The 19,623-nt window shown below is 43.8% G+C and overlaps 1 protein-coding gene across 3 annotated transcripts in view; it reads left to right on the top strand.

Annotated features, from left to right (window-relative positions):
* LOC148342554 (kinesin light chain 1) overlaps positions 1 to 18,794 on the top strand; it is a 29,130-nt gene extending 10,336 nt beyond the window's left edge. For 2 of the 3 annotated variants that reach the window (XM_088309095.1, XM_088309078.1), the window contains 14 exons: positions 219 to 717; positions 2,355 to 2,433; positions 3,216 to 3,444; positions 4,772 to 4,859; positions 6,837 to 6,938; positions 7,735 to 7,908; positions 7,982 to 8,081; positions 8,174 to 8,226; positions 8,652 to 8,719; positions 8,799 to 8,907; positions 9,921 to 10,082; positions 13,995 to 14,116; positions 15,588 to 15,660; positions 16,974 to 18,794. In XM_088309095.1, coding sequence (XP_088165221.1) covers positions 219 to 717; positions 2,355 to 2,433; positions 3,216 to 3,444; positions 4,772 to 4,859; positions 6,837 to 6,938; positions 7,735 to 7,908; positions 7,982 to 8,081; positions 8,174 to 8,226; positions 8,652 to 8,719; positions 8,799 to 8,907; positions 9,921 to 10,082; positions 13,995 to 14,116; positions 15,588 to 15,660; positions 16,974 to 17,039 — 1,924 coding nt within the window. In that variant the 3' untranslated portion in view covers positions 17,040 to 18,794. The remainder of the gene's footprint in view (positions 1 to 218; positions 718 to 2,354; positions 2,434 to 3,215; positions 3,445 to 4,771; positions 4,860 to 6,836; positions 6,939 to 7,734; positions 7,909 to 7,981; positions 8,082 to 8,173; positions 8,227 to 8,651; positions 8,720 to 8,798; positions 8,908 to 9,920; positions 10,083 to 13,994; positions 14,117 to 15,587; positions 15,661 to 16,973) is intronic. The other variant, XM_088309086.1, reaches the window with a different exon arrangement.
* Positions 18,795 to 19,623: the final 829 nt, after the last annotated feature.

The following is a 19,623-nucleotide window of genomic DNA, read 5'->3' as shown; positions in this document are numbered from 1 at the left end:
TCTTTCAAGCTCATCCGGCAGAATACGTTGAAACAGTCCCCATGCGAAGGTTCGCCGTTTAACCGTAAAGAATGAATGAATTAATAACAAATGAGGTGACGTCACGTCACGTCAGAGCTCCTGCTTCTCGCCGCTTTCATCACCGTCTGATGTCCCTTGCGGTGTCACGGCGACATCGGCGCTCGCATCACACCCTCTTCTGTGCTTGTCTCTTACAGGATGCGTGAGGACATGTCCACCATGGTGTGCGTGAAGGCGGAGGAGGAGCCCGGCGAGAAGCTCTCCCAGGATGAGATCATCTTGCGCACCAAGCAGGTGATCCAGGGCCTGGACGCGCTGAAGCAGGAGCACCATTCCATCCTGGACGGCCTGCTGGGCACGTTGCGCTGCCTCAAGCAGGACGACCAGGGCGTGCTGGTGGAGGAGAAGTCGCACATGATCCGCAAGTCCCTGGAGATGCTGGAGCTGGGACTGAGCGAGGCCCAGGTCATGATGGCCCTGTCCGGCCACCTGAGCTCGGTGGAGTCGGAGAAGCAGAAGCTGCGGGCTCAGGTGCGCCGCCTGTGTCAGGAGAACCAGTGGCTCCGAGACGAGCTGGCCGGCACCCAGCAGAAGCTGCAGAAAAGCGAGCAGAGCGTGGCGCAGCTGGAGGAGGAGAAGAAGCACCTGGAGTTCATGAACCAGCTCAAGAAGTACGATGAGGACCTGTCGCCCTCGGTGAGTCCGCTCCCGGGTCACTGCCGGGCGTGCCTCGCAAGCTGCGATTCGCTGCCCTTCATCTTTTCGACTCCAAACGGAGCTGAAGTGAAACAAACGCCATGTGCTCTGACTGCACACTTTCCTCTCGAATTAGACGAGTTTGTATGAGTGATGGACAAATGTGCTTTTTTCAGGGTTGATCCTGATTAGACGTAGTCATGGAGGCTGAGAACCGATATTTGAAGCTGATATTTATTTGTTAAAAAAGGGTAAATATGGTGTCAACATTCTGAAAACTAAAAACTTAGTTTAAATAACTTTAAGCAAATGTTTAATAAACAACTTTAGTGATGTGTAACATTTTTTCTTTTTTTTAGATCTTGGAAAATACTTAGTTTTAAAAGTCAAACAAAAAGTGCAAGAAGCTCCCAGGCTCAGCTGTTCTTATGGTGCAATGAAAACAAACATGATCTTTAAAGTTTACTGTGGCAAATAGTTTTCAATGAGTTGTGAGTCGCGGCAGACTGACATTTATTCCAATTTCGGTAGTTTGTGTGACTCGAGATGAAAAAGCAAACAGGCAGCTGTAAATACCTTCCAATTAAAGATGTCTGCTGTGCATTTCTTCTTTCATTTCAAATCCAAGACAAAAAAGTTAACAATCGTGTCCGTGTCCCAATATTTCACGACCATAAGGCACACTGCATTAAAAGGCGCCGTGTCACGTGTGCTATTTCCGTATTGAACACATGCATCTGACGCACAGTACAGACAACATACGTTAGCTTAAAACGTACACTAGCGTACGCTCTTAACAAGGAAATGAGAGAAGAATTTGGTTGGGTTGGATTTTTTTGGGGACGTATTTAACGCAGCAGGTTCCCTCTGGTCATTGTGGCCGTGCGGCTCTTCAGAAATGATGCGAAAGCTAGAAAAAAAGCGCAAGCGGACACGTTAGCACAAGCGTCCGCAAGCCTTTCACAAACTGCGGACAACTCGCCCAGCGCTGCCTCGTCGTCTTCGTGAAGGCGTGTTCGCCATCTGTCATCCTTTCGATTTCGACGTCTTTTATTTAGCTCGAGGCCAAAACAACGAGTGCGCCGATGAGCGTATTTCAACAGAATTGTTTACGTCGGCATGGATGTGAAAAACGGTCATGTGAGTAATGTTACTGAACAACGTGATATTTACTCATCCCTGCCCCGTTTGTACACTTTCTGCTAAATCTTTGCCTTTATAAAGTGTGCCCTGGAAACAAGTGTGCACGTGTCCTCAGTCACGTCCGCCTTTCCTCGACATGAGCGGCGTGTCGGCAGGAAATGCTCCCGCGCAGTCAAGCGGAGCGCTCATCCAAGTCACGCGATAACGTTTCAAGATTTTGGAAGGCACCGCGTCCATTTATGGAGAAAACGGAAGATTTTTTAGTGAGGATCCGGTCATCGGGTCATTTTGTTTGCAAAAATCTTAAGGCAAAAGCTTTTTTTTTTTTTGCTCTGGTATGTTTGAATGACATCATTAAACGATTTTTCATTTCACCGATGACTCAATTATGTGGACGGTTCTCCTCTCATATGTCTCATTCTCTACTCCTGAATCGCGACGACGGCATTTTTAGCGGACGATATAAAGTCAGCTCTGTGCACTTTCCTCTTCAGGAGGAGAAGGACTCGGACTCCGGCAAGGAGACGTTGGATGATCTTTTCCCAGATGATCATGACGACCAAGCGCAAGGCAGTAAGTACACTGTGTGATTTATTTTCTTTATATATTTTTGGACGGCAACAATCTGTGATATGAAGAAGCACGACTTTGGGGTAGGACCAATTTAAGTGAAAGAAGCGTCAGCAGTCGTGTATCATGAGAAAGCCATGACAGCGCTCCCCCGAGTTCTTTCCTTTTAGTATTTGGTCATTTATCATTTTCAGATGCACAAATTGCCAGAGCTGAGCACTTGAGCATTTTTTTGGGCCGGTCAGTCCCCCGCCCTCCGTCCGCGATCTGGGTACTCTTCCGGCCTCGACCCTCCGGCCTTATTCATTAAAATTGTCGGCCCCCGGCTGCGTTACGCCACCCCCACCGACCTCCCCCCCAAAAAAATGTGCTGCCGCGGGAGAGATGCTAACGGCAGAGGTTTATTTCAAAGTCATTAGCTGGCTAATTTACTATTCAAATTTCATTATGATGGTCTTATTCGTCTCCTTCTTCTTCTTTTTGGTTCTTCCCCACGAATGTGCCCCGTTCTGCTGTTCTTCTGCTATCTATTGTTTATCTTTTCATTTGTGTTCTATTTTCCCGCTAATTGATATCGCCCCATAAAGAGAGCGCTTTGTTGCGGCTCCAGCGCTTTCATCCTTACATTTACCACCTGGAGAAAGCCCTCGGCTTGTCTGGCTTTCTCCACGTTCCCAAAACTCCTAATCGCTCGCTCGCTCATCCATATGTGCGTCACGATTGGCTGGGGTGGGGGGGCGTATCTCGATTATCTGAATTAATGCCGTCATCCGTGCTCTTTGCAGTCCAGCCGGCCCACGGCAGCGCGGCGGCAGCGGCCGCCCAGCAAGGCGGCTACGAGATCCCGGCCCGCCTACGGACGCTGCACAACCTGGTGATCCAATACGCCTCGCAGGGCCGCTACGAGGTGGCCGTGCCGCTCTGCAAGCAAGCGCTGGAGGACCTGGAGAAGACGTCAGGACACGACCACCCGGACGTGGCCACCATGCTCAACATCCTGGCCCTCGTGTACAGGTCTGCAAAATGGCCGCCGCCACTCGTGTCGGACTTGCAGTATGCTTGCTGTGTGCTATCGAGGTGAAAGTTCGCGAGGGGACAACTTTTCTGCTCAAGCGCCGCATTCGATATTGAAAAGGGACATTAAAAAAACAAAAATCTTTCTCAGATCAACAACGAATTATATTTCAATAACCAATTATGTAATTTAAAAATGTGCAGGAAATGTATTTTAACAATATATTGACTTTTCATTCCATGTCAAATGTTTTATGCATGCGTCACCTGCTTTACTTTTTTTTAACCAATTATTGAAATAGGTAAATAAATGATTCCAGGGTGGCAAAACCTTCGTGTTGAAGCGCCGCAACGGACATGGAAAGAAAAAATATTTGAATAGAATTATGATTCATGCGCTTGGATTTGAACTTGAAGTTACAACAACACATTCGATGCATCATGAAAAGCAATGAATTAAAAAAAGAATACATTTAATTTGAACGTGGCCTCTGTTGTCACCTGATCACCCGTCGGTGGTGCGTTGCCTGAAGATCCAAAAATATTCTGACGGTTTGCTGGGAATGTCGGGCAGAATCCCCCAGTCAGAAAAAGTTTCCACTCCCCCTCCGGCACAACGCATTCCGGCGGAGGTGGTTCCGTGCCTCCATTGTCGAGGCGGCCGACTGGAGATGTGGCGGCGCCTGTCGTGGCGGCAACCCCCGAACCTGTTGGTGGATGCCGCCAAGCTGACGGAGGAGTCCGATTGGGCCTTTTTTGGCCTGTGGGACTTCCGAGGCCGCCGATGGACGCCGGCTGGCCGAGCGGAATGCAACCTTGGGGGTCACCGAGGCAAAAAGTCGCACGTGGGAGGAGCTGGGCGAGACCTTGGAGAATAACTTGCGGACGGCTTTGAAGAAATTCTGCTCCGTTGTCTGGTGTCTCAGGAGCGGGAATCTGTTTAACTGTGGTCCAGCTCGAAACCCTTGGCAGTGTAAAGAAGTCAAGCATCTTAAACGTTTTATTTATTTTATTTTATTGTCCACCGTTCATTTAAATGAGCCAGCTATTTTAGGACAAAAAGTACTTGAAGCTCCCTTGGCGTTGCTAGACGACCGTAAACGTCCTTGTGGAAGCTGGCCAACGTGGCGGACGATTTACAGCACGGCGTCAATGTCCAGACAAAAGAATGACCCCAACCTGCCGGAGAACTATTTGAACGGGTTCTTCCTCGCTGTTGCTCGTCTGTCCGGATTTTGCTTAAGTGCGGGAACTGCGGCAAAAGGGACAATCCGTTCGTCAAAGTTGGCACTGGGCTTGATGCGCTTCGTCTTTTTGTGCGTTGCAGAGATCAGAACAAGTACAAAGAGGCCGCCAACCTGCTGAACGACGCTCTGGCCATTCGGGAGAAGACGTTGGGCCGGGATCACCCTGCCGTGAGTTCAGTCCAACATCTGCGTTGGCACCACGTCTGTTTTGTGGATTGTAAACAACGCGCTTGAGAAGAGCTGCGTGTGCGGGAGGAGTGGGAACGATGCATCATTCGTCATCTAAAAACGATTTGTCGTCGATTCGGAGGTGTTAATTAATTTGTCGTTTCACATCAATAGTGCTCATGTGCGTTTGTGCGTCCGTGCTGAGGCGGAGCACAGACGTGGAACAAGCAAAACTCAGATGAGCGGCGCCGCGTCTTCCTCGTAAAAAAAAATAGTTGCGCAAGAATGTCGATCAGATGTTGCATGTCACACTTTAAATATGAAAAAAATATTCAAATACAGGTGATGATAAATCAGGTTAAGTTGAAATGATTTTTTGGGGAAATTTTGACATTTGAATCACTCAGGTTGCCTAGCAACTTGAATAAAAGTCAAAGTGGGAAATATAAGTCCTTGCGCTTCTTTGAGTTCTGTTTAAAAAAAAAAAAAAGGCACCAATGTTTCAGACTGTAAAATGCGAGCCAATGTAGTGTCGAAACGGAATCGGAGGATTCTGAATGGGAATCGAATCAAATTGTGAGGTACCCAGAGTGAGCAATGGAATCGCTGGTTTCTTTTTCACGTCCACGCGCGCAATTAGACGGCTACTCGCTCTCTCGCTTTCGGATGCATGCCATTGATTTTTTGCCAGCTGCGTCACGTCACCGTGTTTTTCTTCTCGGCGTGAATCATCCTTCATCCAAGCTTGTTACAGCTTTTCGTTTTTTAGTGCGTACGGCTGCAAGATGATGAAAAAGTCGCTGGCGGGATCTATTTAAAACAAACTAAAAAAGAAAAAACAAGCTAACTGTGTTGACCCCTTCAGGTGCGGACCTTCAGCCATCTCCATTTTGTGAGGTCAGCCCGTCCCCCACCACCGTTCTCCCTTTTCTCCTCAAAATGATTTCCACATCCAATCAGCATTTTTCCCCTCACTCTTTTCCATCAATACACTTGAGAATCGATGTCTTCACTTGGATCAGTCCAAGCCTCAACGCATGACAATTTCAAATTTCTCTCTCATGCTTGGGTCAAAATTCAAGAACGAGAGCACAAGCGAGCTCTCGTGTGCTCATCTGAAATGAGCTCGCTTTGAGATGGTTCGCTGAGCAGGGAGCTTTTGTTGCCATGGCAACCGAGGGAGCGGCCAGGGCATTGTGACTCGCAATGAGTGCTTGTAGATGGTTCAAATGTTTTGCGGAGGCGCCACATCATAAACGGCGCCCAAACATTTTCACTCACAGAGGCGGCACTTCATACTTTATACTTTCTCAAATTTGCTTTCATTGTTACTGATGATTATGAATTTTATTCATTTATGGGACTCCACCAATCACATGAATGATTTTACACGCAGCATTTTGTGCACGTCATTTAAGACCCTAAGAGTTGAAAACTTTCCCGGTCACGGAGGCGCCACTTCCTGCAGCTTCCACGTTACGACTTCGTCCACTGCACTTTGCATGCAACACTTTCTACCCGACTTTTCAAGAATTCCATTTTATACACTTGTCAATTCATGTGCAGATCCTTGCATGTGGCTCATGCAACAGACAGAAATACTTCTACCCCAACCACATCAACAACGCCAAGTATGTGCCATCCATCGAAAGCTAATGCTAATCAAAAAAAAAAAAGATTTGAAAAGTTGCATTTTCCATAATCTGTCCCCTTTCAATGAAAGAAAACAAAACAATTTCTCACATTCCAGTATTGGAGCGTTCCAACGAGCTCACCTTTCTTCTTCCAACTCGGTCCTCGCCTTGGCCTGGTCTCGAACGACCACGAGGGCTTTAATGACTTTCACCGTCAAAGGGGATCAAATGACGAGGCCCCGCTCATCGACTTCCTTTCCGTCGATGACGCGGTCCGTCTTGGCCACCGGATTGAAGTTGATTTGTTTGCCCACTTCACAAAGGTTTGTCTCGTCCCCGCCAGGTCGCCGCCACGCTCAACAACCTGGCGGTGCTCTACGGCAAGCGGGGCAAGTACAAAGAAGCAGAACCGCTGTGCAAGCGAGCGCTGGAGATACGAGAGAAGGTGAGGCGGAAGCCAGCATTTCATTTTCAGAGCTATTGATAGCCGCAAAGTTGCAAACAAATCAGCGTTGTAGTTTTTGTGTCATTTTGTAACAAATGCAGGAGACTTTGAAGGAATGCGAGAGATGTTTATTTTGTGTTGTTTTTTTTTAAATAATTTTGTGCTTTATAAAAACTTAGTCATGATATAATTGAATACCATCTAAAGAAATAAGTTTTTTTTTTGCTTCAATTCTCTGCAGATTGTGCTGCTCCTACTGGTGTGCACTTCTTGACCATATAAGAGACATTTGGCTATAAAAATGTTCAAAAGTCCCCAGTAACCCACAAGTGGTATCAATCATTCTTTGCTGAGTGGAAAGAATATAGACCTGTGAATATTAGATTGTCTGTTTGCATGTGTTGCTCCTCCTTTTGTGTGCAAATATCCGTTAGCTCGGGGAAATCCGGAGTCTTCAATCCTGTTCCTCGAGGATCTCGCCCGTCTGGGAGAGAGAGAGAAAACAGACAAAAGATGGAGGAACAGGATTGGGGACCTCTTTCAAAGTCACACCTGCATATTTTGGACTGGTATTGCGCAAAACGTTTTGGCAAGTAGGCCTCACCATCATTGAGCAACCGCTTCATTTCATGGAAAGCAAGCTTGGGCAATTTGACCTGCGTTTGAAATCAGGCAAGAAAGGTCAAAAGCGAGTGCGAGTGCAAGTGCGCGTGGGCTCAACCTCAACCCCCGGTTAGCCAAATGGAGCACGCTTCCGTGTCTGCTTTCTAAGCGTCATTTTGTCGTCGCGCTCCAGGTGCTGGGCAAGGACCACCCGGACGTGGCCAAGCAGCTCAACAACCTGGCCCTGCTGTGCCAGAACCAGGGCAAGTACGAGGAGGTGGAGTACTACTACATGCGGGCGCTGGAGATCTACCAGACCAAACTGGGACCGGACGACCCCAACGTGGCCAAAACAAAGAACAACCTGGTGAGGAGCGCAGCCGTCTTGTTTTTGTTCTGAACGCCCTCGACATTCGATACGCTAACTTTGCCTCCGCCAGGCCTCCTGCTACCTCAAGCAGGGCAAGTTCAAGCAGGCCGAGACGCTCTACAAAGAAATCCTCACACGGGCCCACGAGAGGGAGTTTGGCTCTGTTGACGGTACGGTGTGCACTTGTCGTCATCACGCACACACAAACAAACGCACGCTTGTGCCCGCAAATGATGTTTTTTTTTTTTTTTTTGCACTGCAGGCGAAAACAAGCCCATTTGGATGCACGCCGAGGAGCGGGAGGAACAGAGCAAGGTGAGCGCTTACGAGTGCTTGACGATCATGACGTCATAGCGCTGTCTCCGCATCATCCGACGCGACTCCATTGAGCCGGATTGCTGTTGACGTTTGTGCGGTCGCCATGGTAACCGCTGTTGCCACACATTGACTGTCACAGCTAAGTCTTCATTGAAAAGCCGCCGTAAGAAGGGACCGTCTCGAGCCACCGCAGCGATGAAGGCCGGACGCTTCGTTATTCCCGAGGCCGTCGTAATCCCACCGGCACGACTTAACTTTCAATTTTTTTTTCATCTTATTGAATTTGACTGATTTATTTATGTTTTCCTTTTGTAAAACCGATGCGATATTTATTTTTTTCAACACATGATGAATATTATCTCTCTGGATTTCAATGAGATTTTATAGTTAGTTTATTTTCTCGGATGATGTTGTTTTCTCAGGGCAGGCAGAAGGACGGCTCATCTTTCGGCGAGTACGGAGGCTGGTACAAAGCTTGCAAAGTCGACAGGTGATTTCAAGCGATGATAAGTGAAGAGTGCAAAGTGTTGGGCTTGAGCAAAAAAAAAGTGACGTGTTGTTTGCAACAGCCCCACCGTCACCACCACCCTGAAGAATTTGGGCGCGCTCTACAAGCGGCAGGGCAAGTTCGAGGCGGCCGAGACCCTGGAGGAGGCCGCCACGCGTTCCAGGAAGCAGGTGCCGACAACATTTTAGGAACACAAAATGTGCTTTGCTTTGACACATTGGCAACTGCGAAATGCCGCAAATCGAGCCTCGGTCGCCCCGGGCAGTGTTGCTCAGGTCGTGATTTTAGGATTTCTTTCTCTTTTTTTTGACAAAATGGTCACAAGAATATTCACGTCAGAGAACATCTCTGTAGCTCACACGTCCAAATATCATCAATGTCATCTTTTATTCCTAATCAGTAACATTCTATTGAAAGTGTTTGAACACAATGCTCAACCGACTTTTTCATTTTACGGGAGCGTTGCGGCAAAATTGAAAGTCTGGAGTTGAGTGAAAATAGTCAATTGTATTTCAGTAAGTTTGTTTTTTTTAAAATGGATTGCTATTATGCTTCGGTGCCGAAAGAACCAAGTCAACCACAGATGACGCAAAGGAAGACGATTATTCTGCACGTCTTAAATGAAGGGAAAAGCTGAAAACTTGTGGCTCTAAGAAAAAGAGTTTGTAGTGATGACGTGTCCTACTTTCTAAATGAGCATTTTTTTAAATCAGCGATTGAACATGATTTGAGGGGGTGTCGTGTTGTTGACTGAAAAAATAAGTTAGAACACAAACTAAAAGATTTTGCTAACTCAAGCAAAAAAAAAAAAAAGATGGATTTGGAGATATGAGGCATGATCGCGACAAAATGAATTTGAACCGTAGTTGGCTTAAAGAAAAAAAAATAGTATGATAAAAATTGTTTTTAGAAAATGGACCAATTGTTTCCGTTTTCCTCACGAGTTGCTTGCTTGCGTGTGCCAGCTCGCAAAAATACTAAAGAGCAAGAGCAACTTCCTCCCAATGCCACAAATTGGACGAAACACAATTATTGAAATTGAAATTGTCGAATCATGATGAAGAGTTGATGATGGCCATCTTTGTCAAACGTGGCCACGCCGAGACAAAAATGTGTTGTCCAACGAAAATGAGCCGTATCAAAACGCTTGAGTCTCACGTTCGCGGATGCATTTTCCATCGAGGGTCTGGACACGGCGCACAAGCGACGCGTGGCCGACGTGCCGGGCGAGCCCGAAGCCCGCGAGAAGCAGCGCAGCCGCGAGAGCTTGAACTCTGACACGGTCAAGTACGAGAGCGGCCCCGATGGCGGCGAGGAAGTGAGTATGAGCGTGGAGTGGAACGGGGTAAGTGCAGTACACAGCCCTCGCCGTTGCCGTTACGCTTGACACTTTGTGGAGGATGTTGTTGATTGACTGCACTTGGGGACGACGGTACCTCGACTCGCCGCATTTTACAAGCGTGCCGAGTTACGAGCCGTCGTTTGGACGATTTTTGGACACAAAGTGCAAATTACCTTTGCGGAGTACATTTTTAACTCCATTTTCGGCCGCATTTTAACCATTTATCGAACGGGCAAACGGTTAAACACACAAATAGAAATTGCTCACGCAGCCGTTTTCAATCCAGAAATTTTGTTCTTTGACAATTTAATCACTGAACATAAAAAAAAAAAGAGAAAAGATTAGACTCATTTTTCAGCAGACAAAAGACGCAAAGAAAACGAAACATGCCAAGCCCAACAGTGAATTTCAGGCTGGTATTTTTTGATTTTGTGACACCTAAATTAAATTTACAAACAAGACACATTAAGGGCTTTTGATGGCCCCCCCAAAAAAAAAAAAAATCCTTTATTTAGCGGCGTAAAAGTTAAAAAACACACCGTGAGCGACACCAACTCATTACACGCCTCAAATTGAACCTTTTTCAAAATTTGCCAAGTTGATATTCCCAGACAGGCCACGACCATCCTCCAAACCTGTCCGTTGAAAAACATTTTGAGTCACGGCGTGAACTGAAGCGCTAAGTCAAGGTACCGCTGTCGTTGCGTCAAATACCAAAATGGCTTTTGACGTCTCTGCATCTTTTTTGGGCAATCAAAACGTAACATGCACCGAAACGTTCTCTAGATGCTTCTTAGGTCACCTGAATATTTCACACTGTACTGTAACTTGTAGTGCTTGTCGCCTCTTTGAGTATACGACGTCATTCTTTCACTTTTGACACCTTTCTCTGACTGAAATGTACTCTAACATCAAAAAAACAAAAAGTGTTTCCCTCCTCCTTCTCCACGCCACTAACGCCATCCAGAACTGCATCTTACTTTGCATAGCAACAGTTGTCATAGCAACCCCCCCCCCTTCTGACGACCAATCAGCATCTTCCGCTGTGTCAGCCAGTCTTATCTGTGAGATGGAATGCATCTCTTGGTCTCCACCATGTCAACATGGGCTCTGTACTGTACTCCGACTTCATGTTTGCTGCGTGCGCGCGCGCATGTCAACGTACACAATCGCCGACTAACGGAAGTTTCCTCCTTTGCTTGATGTGTTCGCAGGTGAGCAGACAGCAAGCCTAGAAAATGTTGGCCTGGCTGGCTGCTCACATCTTTTCATGTTTAACTCTCCTGTTTTGTTGCGGCTCAAACTGACCCGTTAAAATAATAACTTTTAAAAAAAAAAAAATCTCAAATAATGGAATCGACTGCCGGCCTCATTTTCTTCATTCGCTATGATAGTTTCGGATCATTCTTTTTCTGTTCAACTCTGCTCTTTTGTTGCACGTCACGATGACCCATTTTGAATTAAAAAGAAAAGAAAATCTGGGACCAAATATATTTTCTTTTATTTGCCATTGAATATTTTAACTATTGTTATGCATCTAGATACACTTTGACATATTTTAAATTATTTATCATTCTGAATGTTAAATGTCTCTTTCAAAAGGGAAGTTTGAGTTTGGCGCAGCAACGCACAGTAGATATTATTTGAAAGGGCTCGTAATGACATTTTTTGTTTGTTTTCTTTCGGGACATTCAGAAAAAAAAAATGTCCGGCAACGTAATTGACGACGCCAACATAACAGGAGCGTTAGAAAGGAAGTTGCTGTTGCTCGACATGGCCTAACCTCTCTCTCTCTCTCTCTCTCTTCTCCGTCATCTTCCTGTCTGTCTCTCCTCCTTTTCCCGCCTCCGCCGCTTGGAGCAGCAGGCCTAACAACCTCCAGATGCCTTGTAACGCTTTTAAACGCTCGTCTTGTGTGATGGACGCCTCGCTGTCTTTCCCGCCATCTCATGACTTCGTCATCTGCCGCCGGGAGGGGGAACGGAGGGAGGGTGGGGGGTCTTGGGGGGGGGGGATCACAGTAGGGACGTTCCGTCGTGACGAGTCTTAAAGCGAGAGAGGCCACACCATGAAACTTGTAACCGTCTTGTTGTTCTTCGCCGTCCACTTCTTCTCTTCCTGCTTCTTTTGTCTCGAGATGCACTCTTGGGAAACATGGCAACGTCCCCCGCTGATGACATCATAGTCGTGTGACCTAAAAATAAGGACTGATGAGTCTTTCTGTCAAACTGGGAAGTGGGAAATGCCGTTAAATTCAACAAAAACATCACAACAGGCCGATAATGATTTTTACTCGAGGCGTGGTTCATTCGCCACCGACGATAATATAGAAAATATGACTGCAATTACACCTTTAAAGTTGCTGTTTTGGTTTGGTATGCGCCGAGCTAATAGTTCAAAACATTTTCTTCGATTTTTAATTTTGATTTGACAACAGAAATTGTAGATGACATCGAAAAATAGAAAAATTACATTGAAAAAAGGTTAAAGGATTAAACTGTGCAAATTGATTTGTCTTTTTTTTTTTTATTTCTCTATTTAAATATCAAAAAGAAAAACATGGTGGATGATATATCAAATAAGTAACAAATGTAGACGTTTGCCATTGTCCAATCGAGAACACGTTAAAGTTCATCGAAAGCCAAAAGCAACCAATGTCCACCGCGAAGGAGCGTTGTGCCACGTAGAAGAAGTGAGGATCCAAAATCAGGAAATCTTTTTCACATTCTCAGCAGTTCTCTTCAAACATGTCTGACATCTTTCCACACCAATTGTGTTGGCATTTTTCCTTGGCAGAGGTCTGAAAGTGGTCACGTCCCAGTTTTTTCATCGTCACTAAGCGCATGCCCGCTCCAAAGCGCTGTAAATAATAACAAATAATGACAAGTTAACGTGCGTGTAAATCGTGGTTAGCGTCACGCCACTTTGTGATGTCACCGAGACGTTTGCATGCGGCCATGTTGTCCATTGAAATGCCCACCAAGCATTTTTAGACCAACTGTCGACGTCCGCCATTTTGTGAGTAGGGAAGAAATTCCAAACGCAGCTGTAAAGTCTCCTCGTATGTTGTTGTTCTTCTTCCTGGACTACTAATCTTCTTCTTCTTCCGCTGCTTGTGCTCGCCCTCTTCCCGTGTACGTGTGCATCTTTCTTAACTTCCAATAAAACTTGAATTTGTCGCTGACGTCAACTTTGCGTGTGAATCTTCTTCTTTTGCTTTTTTTTCTTCTTCTTCTGCTATCACGACAAACTGGAATTTATATTTGCCCGTCAACACCTTCAAAGTGTGTGTGACAGACATTTAGCAATCGTATTGCTTTGGGCCTGACCGATTGGGATTTTTTTTTTTTTTCCCCTAGCTGATGACGATTCCTATATTTGGCAGAATAAAATGCCCATAGGCAAGTAATCGGGAAAAAATATATAGAATGAACAAAAATATATAAAACCACAACAAAGGTGTGACTCACAAGACCAAAAAAACAAAATAGACCAAAAAAAAACGCGTGCTGATTTGAAGCTTTTTGAAAGTCACAAATATCGGCTTATGAAATTGGCCCGCCGACAAATCGTTCGGGCTTTTTAGTTGGTGACGTTTCTTGGAACGAAGGCTGACCCTCGGTTTGAAATCACTAAGTGTGCGCTTGGACACGTTGGTTTGGTCTTGTTTCTTTACTGTCACACCATCCAATTTAAGAGTGACGCATTTGGATTCTCCAAAGACAACAATCCGACTTTTCGTTCATGATGTGCAACCACGTTGTCGCCTTTAACAACCTGTCAGTGGAGGCGAAGAATGCTGTGCGTGTTCCTAATGTTGTGTCCGGCGGGTGGCGCTGTCTCCTCCCCTCCCCTCGCCCCTCCCCTCCTCCCCTCCCCTCGCCCCTCCCCTCCTCCCCTCCCCTCCTTCGTCAGGATGGCTCCGGTGCGCTGAAGCGTAGCGGCTCCTTCAGCAAACTGCGAGCGTCGCTCCGCCGCAGCAGCGAGAAGTTGGTGCGCAAACTCAAAGGCGGCGGCGGCGAGCCCAAAAAGCCCGGGTAATTATCCTCCAAAAGTTTCCCCACCTGCTCTCTGACGCCAGGAGGGACTCGCTGGACCTCCAGGCCTGCGGGGGGCGCCCGCTGCACTAACCAAAAGCTAAAGTTCTTGAACAGGAAGTCATGTTTTCATGACGTCCTCAACAACGGGACAAATCTGCAGCTGCTGTCGTGCCAAACTGCACGTCTGCTTTTAGGTTTTTTTTTTTGTCCACTAATATTTATTGCATCTGGTGGCTTCCTGTGGGCTGCTGTGGGCTTTTATTTTGATATCTGGTTTTATTTTGGAAAGGAACACGCTGTGGTTGCTGCATGGCTCATTTTGTTCTTTTCATTGAGTTTTTTTTTTATTATTTAAGAATAAACGGCACTTGAATGTGGACCCGCATGTGCTCTCTGGTCTGGTTTCACTTCCTGCTTCCTGTCTTGTTGGTGGAAGGTTGATGATGTCACGATGATGATGATTATTACGTCACTCTCCTTATAATGAGTCACTTTTTACAGTTGACATGTTTTCCATTCAAATTTCTAAACTTTTTTTTTACTAAATTATCAATTGTCGTACTTTTTTCTACGTCAAATTATGATATATTTTCCGTTGATCTGGCTTATAATGAAGCAACTTTTTGAAAAGACTTTCCATCTAATTGCAACTTTCATTTAGAATGTCCCGTGACATTTTGACTTTTTCAAACTAAATTAGGACTTTGATGACTAATTAAAATTATTTTTTTTTGTGTGTAACTTTCCAACTTTTTCCCATGTCATTAAATGTTTATTGAGGTTTAATTGTGACTTTATAAAATGACTGATTTCATGTATGATTAAAATGGTTCTCACATATTCAAAAATTATGACTTTTGTAGATAAAAATGTCATGTTTAAAATCTCCAATTATGCAAAACGATTTTTTTTTCTTTTTCAGATTGCAAGTGGCTTCACGCCACGCCAAACCGCTTGTGAACTATTTTGTTAGTTTTGAACCAGGAGATGCTGTTTCTCACGCATCGGACTTGGATGATGAAATCATAACAAATTATATTTTGCCCTCAAAATGATACATTTTTCCATGAATGTGTAAAACGTTTTTTTTCCCCTAAAATTTCGCCGTTTTCACGTCCAATGCAAACAGTTTTATGGAAGTAATGACTTCATGACTTTAGCATTTCAAATGACAATTTTTTTCACATAAAATGAAAGTCTTGAAAAATGCCAACCTTAATTTATCAAAAAGAAAAAAAACATTTTTATTTGATGTCACTGTCTTCATCATCATCGTCATCGTCATCATCACTCCCAAGATGCAACACGACACGAATGCATTTGTTGACGTGGGTGTGTTCGACTGCACTAACCCCCCAAGCCCCCCCGAGACTAACCGAGTGTGATTAACCGAGACACGCGTGTTCCCCCCCCCCCCCCGTCCCCCCCTCCCCTGCACGACGCCACGCCCATCCGGGTTGGGGCGCAGCTTGAAACGAGCCAGCTCACTCGGCGTTCTGAACGTGAGCCCGGAGGTGGCGCCAAGTGAGCCCAACGACCAAGTAAGCGCGACTTGACGCTCTAGAGACATTTTCACAAACCAAATCAGAGATTTATTTTTTTTTTTTTTTTTTTACACAAAATAAAATCTTTCATTGTAAAATTTACACCTCATAGGAAGATTTTTTTTTCGCTGTAAACAAGCTCCGTGTTATGTTGTCTTTCCATGTATGATTAAAACTTTTTTTTCGTGAAACTTTTGGGGATGTAAAATTGTGACCTTTTCAGGTCAAATTAAAACTAAAAAAAAAAAAAAAAGACGCTTCTCTACTTTTTTTTCCAGTGACGTTTTTTCATTTGAAATTAGAACATTCCTTTAACGTTGCATCTTTTTAAATACACGTGTGTAAATTTTACGCCAAATGAACATGTTTCACATCAAATTAAGACGTTAGATCATTTTGTTTTGAAACTTTTTTCTCCTAAAATGACGACTCTCAAATAGAGTGAAAACATTTTTAAGTGTGAAACGTCAACAATTTCCACTTCAATTTGCAACTTTTTGACGTGTTGTCGTTCATCTTGAAAGATTGAGAACAGCATGTTGCCATCCAGCTCACATTTTAATGCGGAATAAGAGTTGACTTTTGAACAATCTCATGTTTAACATCGCATAGTTCTTTTTTTCCACGACTTAATTCCCCAAATATATTTTTTAGTTGGTTGAAAAATGTGCTGCGCGTTTGTTTCGTTTTGTTTTCCACACAATCGCAATGTGAAGGCCGTTACTCGGCCGAGTGCACAATGATCATGCTAATGTTAGCATCCAGCTAGCTACGGTCAGGTTTTTTTTTCCATTTCAACCTTTCTTGATGACGTCAGTCATGTTTTTGTTTTAGTTCCAAGTTGTCTTAAATAAGTGTGCGCTTTGATGAAGCTAACATTAGCAACTAGCTTCGATTGGTGGCGTTTGACATCAAATTAGCGACTAGCAGGATAAAATTCTCGCTCCGCCACTGCTTGAAAATGGGAATTGGCACAGCGTTGCGCTAGTTGATCAGGAAAAGTGCTGAATGCCCCCTACATGTCATCATTGGAACTACATCTCAATTTCCACGAGCCTTCATCTGCAAGATTGTGCTTTTTCTCAAGCGTGCAGTGAGCTCGCTCTAGTTCTCAGTCACTCAAATGTTCCTCATAATTCATTGGGGTTTTTTTCCACCTTTTGAACTGATTTGTTTGACTTTAGCTTTGTGAGCAATGTTGGAAGCATCTTTCCCTCATTTCATTGGCAGCCCGGTTCGCATGGATCTTTTTGACGTCATCTGCGTTTTGGATCCGTTGGAGTAATTGTTGTGTTTTCCGTGCCATCCAGGAACCAAATCATGGGCTGAGGAAGACTCGCGACCTGAGCGCCAGCCACACTGACCTGGCACGTTGACCCCTGCCACCATGGCGCGCTTGGTCACACGCCGCTTTACTACTACTTGTAAATACGACTTTTTACACTCGGAGGCCAAGCTTGCTGGTGGGAACAACGTGGCTGCTGTAGCTCCTTAATGTCACTCAAAGTCTTACCAGTCCAGCGTGACTGGGTAAAAAACATTTGATTAAAAACTTTTTGCAAATGACAATTGTTGGCCAACGGGCACATTGAGGCGACGGACTTTTCCCGCACTAACGTTATTTTCTAGGAGAAAAGTGGCTTTGGTGAACTTATACGGGGAAAAGTCTGACATTTGTATGCTGACATGTACACACACGACGTAAAGGAGTTGTGATTTTATGAGAATTAAGTCAAAATTCGAAGACAGCAGCCAGTGTCTAAGAGTCAAAAAATGACAAGAAAAAGTTGGTGTCTTCCATGGAAAAAGTCACTTTGGTTTTGTTTTTAAACAAAGTATACTCGTGACCAAAAAAGGTAACACACAAGAATTAAAGTTGGACTTTCATCAATTTTAATATTTCACATTTGAATTTTACAAAAAAAAGTGTTGTCTCCGCGCAATACAGTTTGTATTTTATGAGTATGAAACATGAACAATATTTTTAAGGAAGTTAATGTATATGACAAAAAAATCTAATTAAAAAAAAAAAAAAGAAAATTTGGGAGTTTTGTCGAAATAGGTTGTAACTTTACAACTCAAAATAACAACAGTCAGCAAGAGTCAAAAAGTGTCAAGATTTCAAGAAAAAGGATGTACGTTTATGTAAGGAAAAAAAATACTCAAAACGAAAGTTTGAATTTTATGAAATAACGTGGTAACTTTACGTTTTTATTTTACTAAATTAAAAAAAAAAGACTCATCACAATAAAGTTTGGATTGTGAACAAAAAATGTCGTTAAATGTGAAGAAAAGTCTCAAGAATAATCACCCTTTTATCTCTCTCTCTCTCTATATATATATATATATATGTAGTTGTAATTGAAAAAATTTGAAAATCAATAGAAAAGTTTTAAAGAAAAACTAAAAAAAAAATAAGTAATTTTACAAGAAAAAAAATTGCAAAACAATATGGTAAATTGCAATTTGAAATGTAAAATGTAGACATTTCTTATTCCCCACATTTCTACCTGGAATTTGTATTCTTTTTTTTTTTTGCAAATGTAATTGCAGTGTGATAACGAGGAAAAAAAGTTGAGGATTTGATGTAGTCTTTGGCGTGCAAATCTTCCACTTTTGATTGTATACAATCCACAACACACGCGTGACCAAAACATTAGCTAACGTAACCTAAGATTTCTTGCAGGAATCCCCCCCACTGTTCTTATATTTTGCTACTTTTGCAGGGTTTGTGCAATTCGTTTGATGTTGCTTGCTTGTCTGCTGTTCATGTGTCCAAATGTGTCTGGAGCCTGACATTGGCAACTCTTACTGTCTTTTACAAAAAAAAAAAAGGAAACATTCGAACGACGCACGATTTGTAAAGTTCCAGCGACTGTTGATCGGTCTTTTTTGGGGGGCGGGGGGCGTCGACGCACTGACAAACGATAGCAGCGGCTGGCGCACAGTGATGATGTCATGAATGTAGCGCGACAAGAATTCCATGTTTGAAAGCTGACACACACGCACAAAAGGTTTAAATGTATCAAAACTACGACGTGTGAGTGGCAACGACTTTGTGCAAAATGTGAATAGCGTCATAATGCAGTGAGTCGTGTCAGTGAAAAATAAAACGGTGGTGTGCTTTGTTATCTAGTTGTCATTTGGATGCTCTCAATGGTTTCTTTAGCGCCATCTGCTGCACGTTAGGTGGCACGACATGTAACAATTGGCAAACAAATGTTGTTTGTTTTCCAGCGATGACTAAAAAAAAATCCAAATATTAAAATTTGTCATTATAATCTCCCATAAATTTGGTTTTTAGCTTTTTGGGACACATTTTGGTCAAATCTAAATATGTTTTCATTCTGCAACGTAGCCAGCTAATAACCCATATAAATATTTTATATTTCTTTAATCTAAAAAAAAAGTTTTGTTTTGTTTTCAGAATGTGACAAAAGCACACATCCCCCGTAATTTTTTATTTTGTTTTAGCGCAATTACCAATTCTCCTTGTGGACGTTTGCCTTTATGATTATTGCAGATTTATTTTTAAAAATTAAGGAACATTTTCGACAGTGCTGCTAAAGTGAATATTTACGCCTATTCCTGTGTAAATGTACTTTTTAAATGACATTTATCGTCCAAAAATGCAATTAAAAAAAATGTACTAATTTATAAATCTATTCCCCGATACATCGTTTTGTCCTCTATTCACAAGCTTGCTTTGTTCAAAATGACCAACGTCTATCATCTAAAAGCAAAAAAAAGGTCAAAAGGTTGATAATTTGCTCAAAAGCGATTTGCTGTCACCTTGGCAACGTTGTGAACAACAAACAGTAACGAGCGCAAGTCGTGACGTTTTTTTGCGGCGCAACGCAAAAAAGTTTGCAAACGTGTCGAATAGGCGCGACGGCCCCAAACAGCAAACTAGCGCTTTAAACCACGTGACGCGATCCGTGCACCGTCATTGGTCCTGCG

Source organism: Idiotropiscis lumnitzeri, chromosome 1 (genome assembly GCF_059441095.1).
Source record: "Idiotropiscis lumnitzeri isolate Australia: NSW breed Sydney's pygmy pipehorse chromosome 1, RoL_Ilum_1.0, whole genome shotgun sequence".
NCBI lineage: Eukaryota > Metazoa > Chordata > Actinopteri > Syngnathiformes > Syngnathidae > Idiotropiscis > Idiotropiscis lumnitzeri.
The sequence above is the reverse complement of the archived record's forward strand: the minus strand, read 5'-3'. Positions and strand labels throughout refer to the sequence as shown.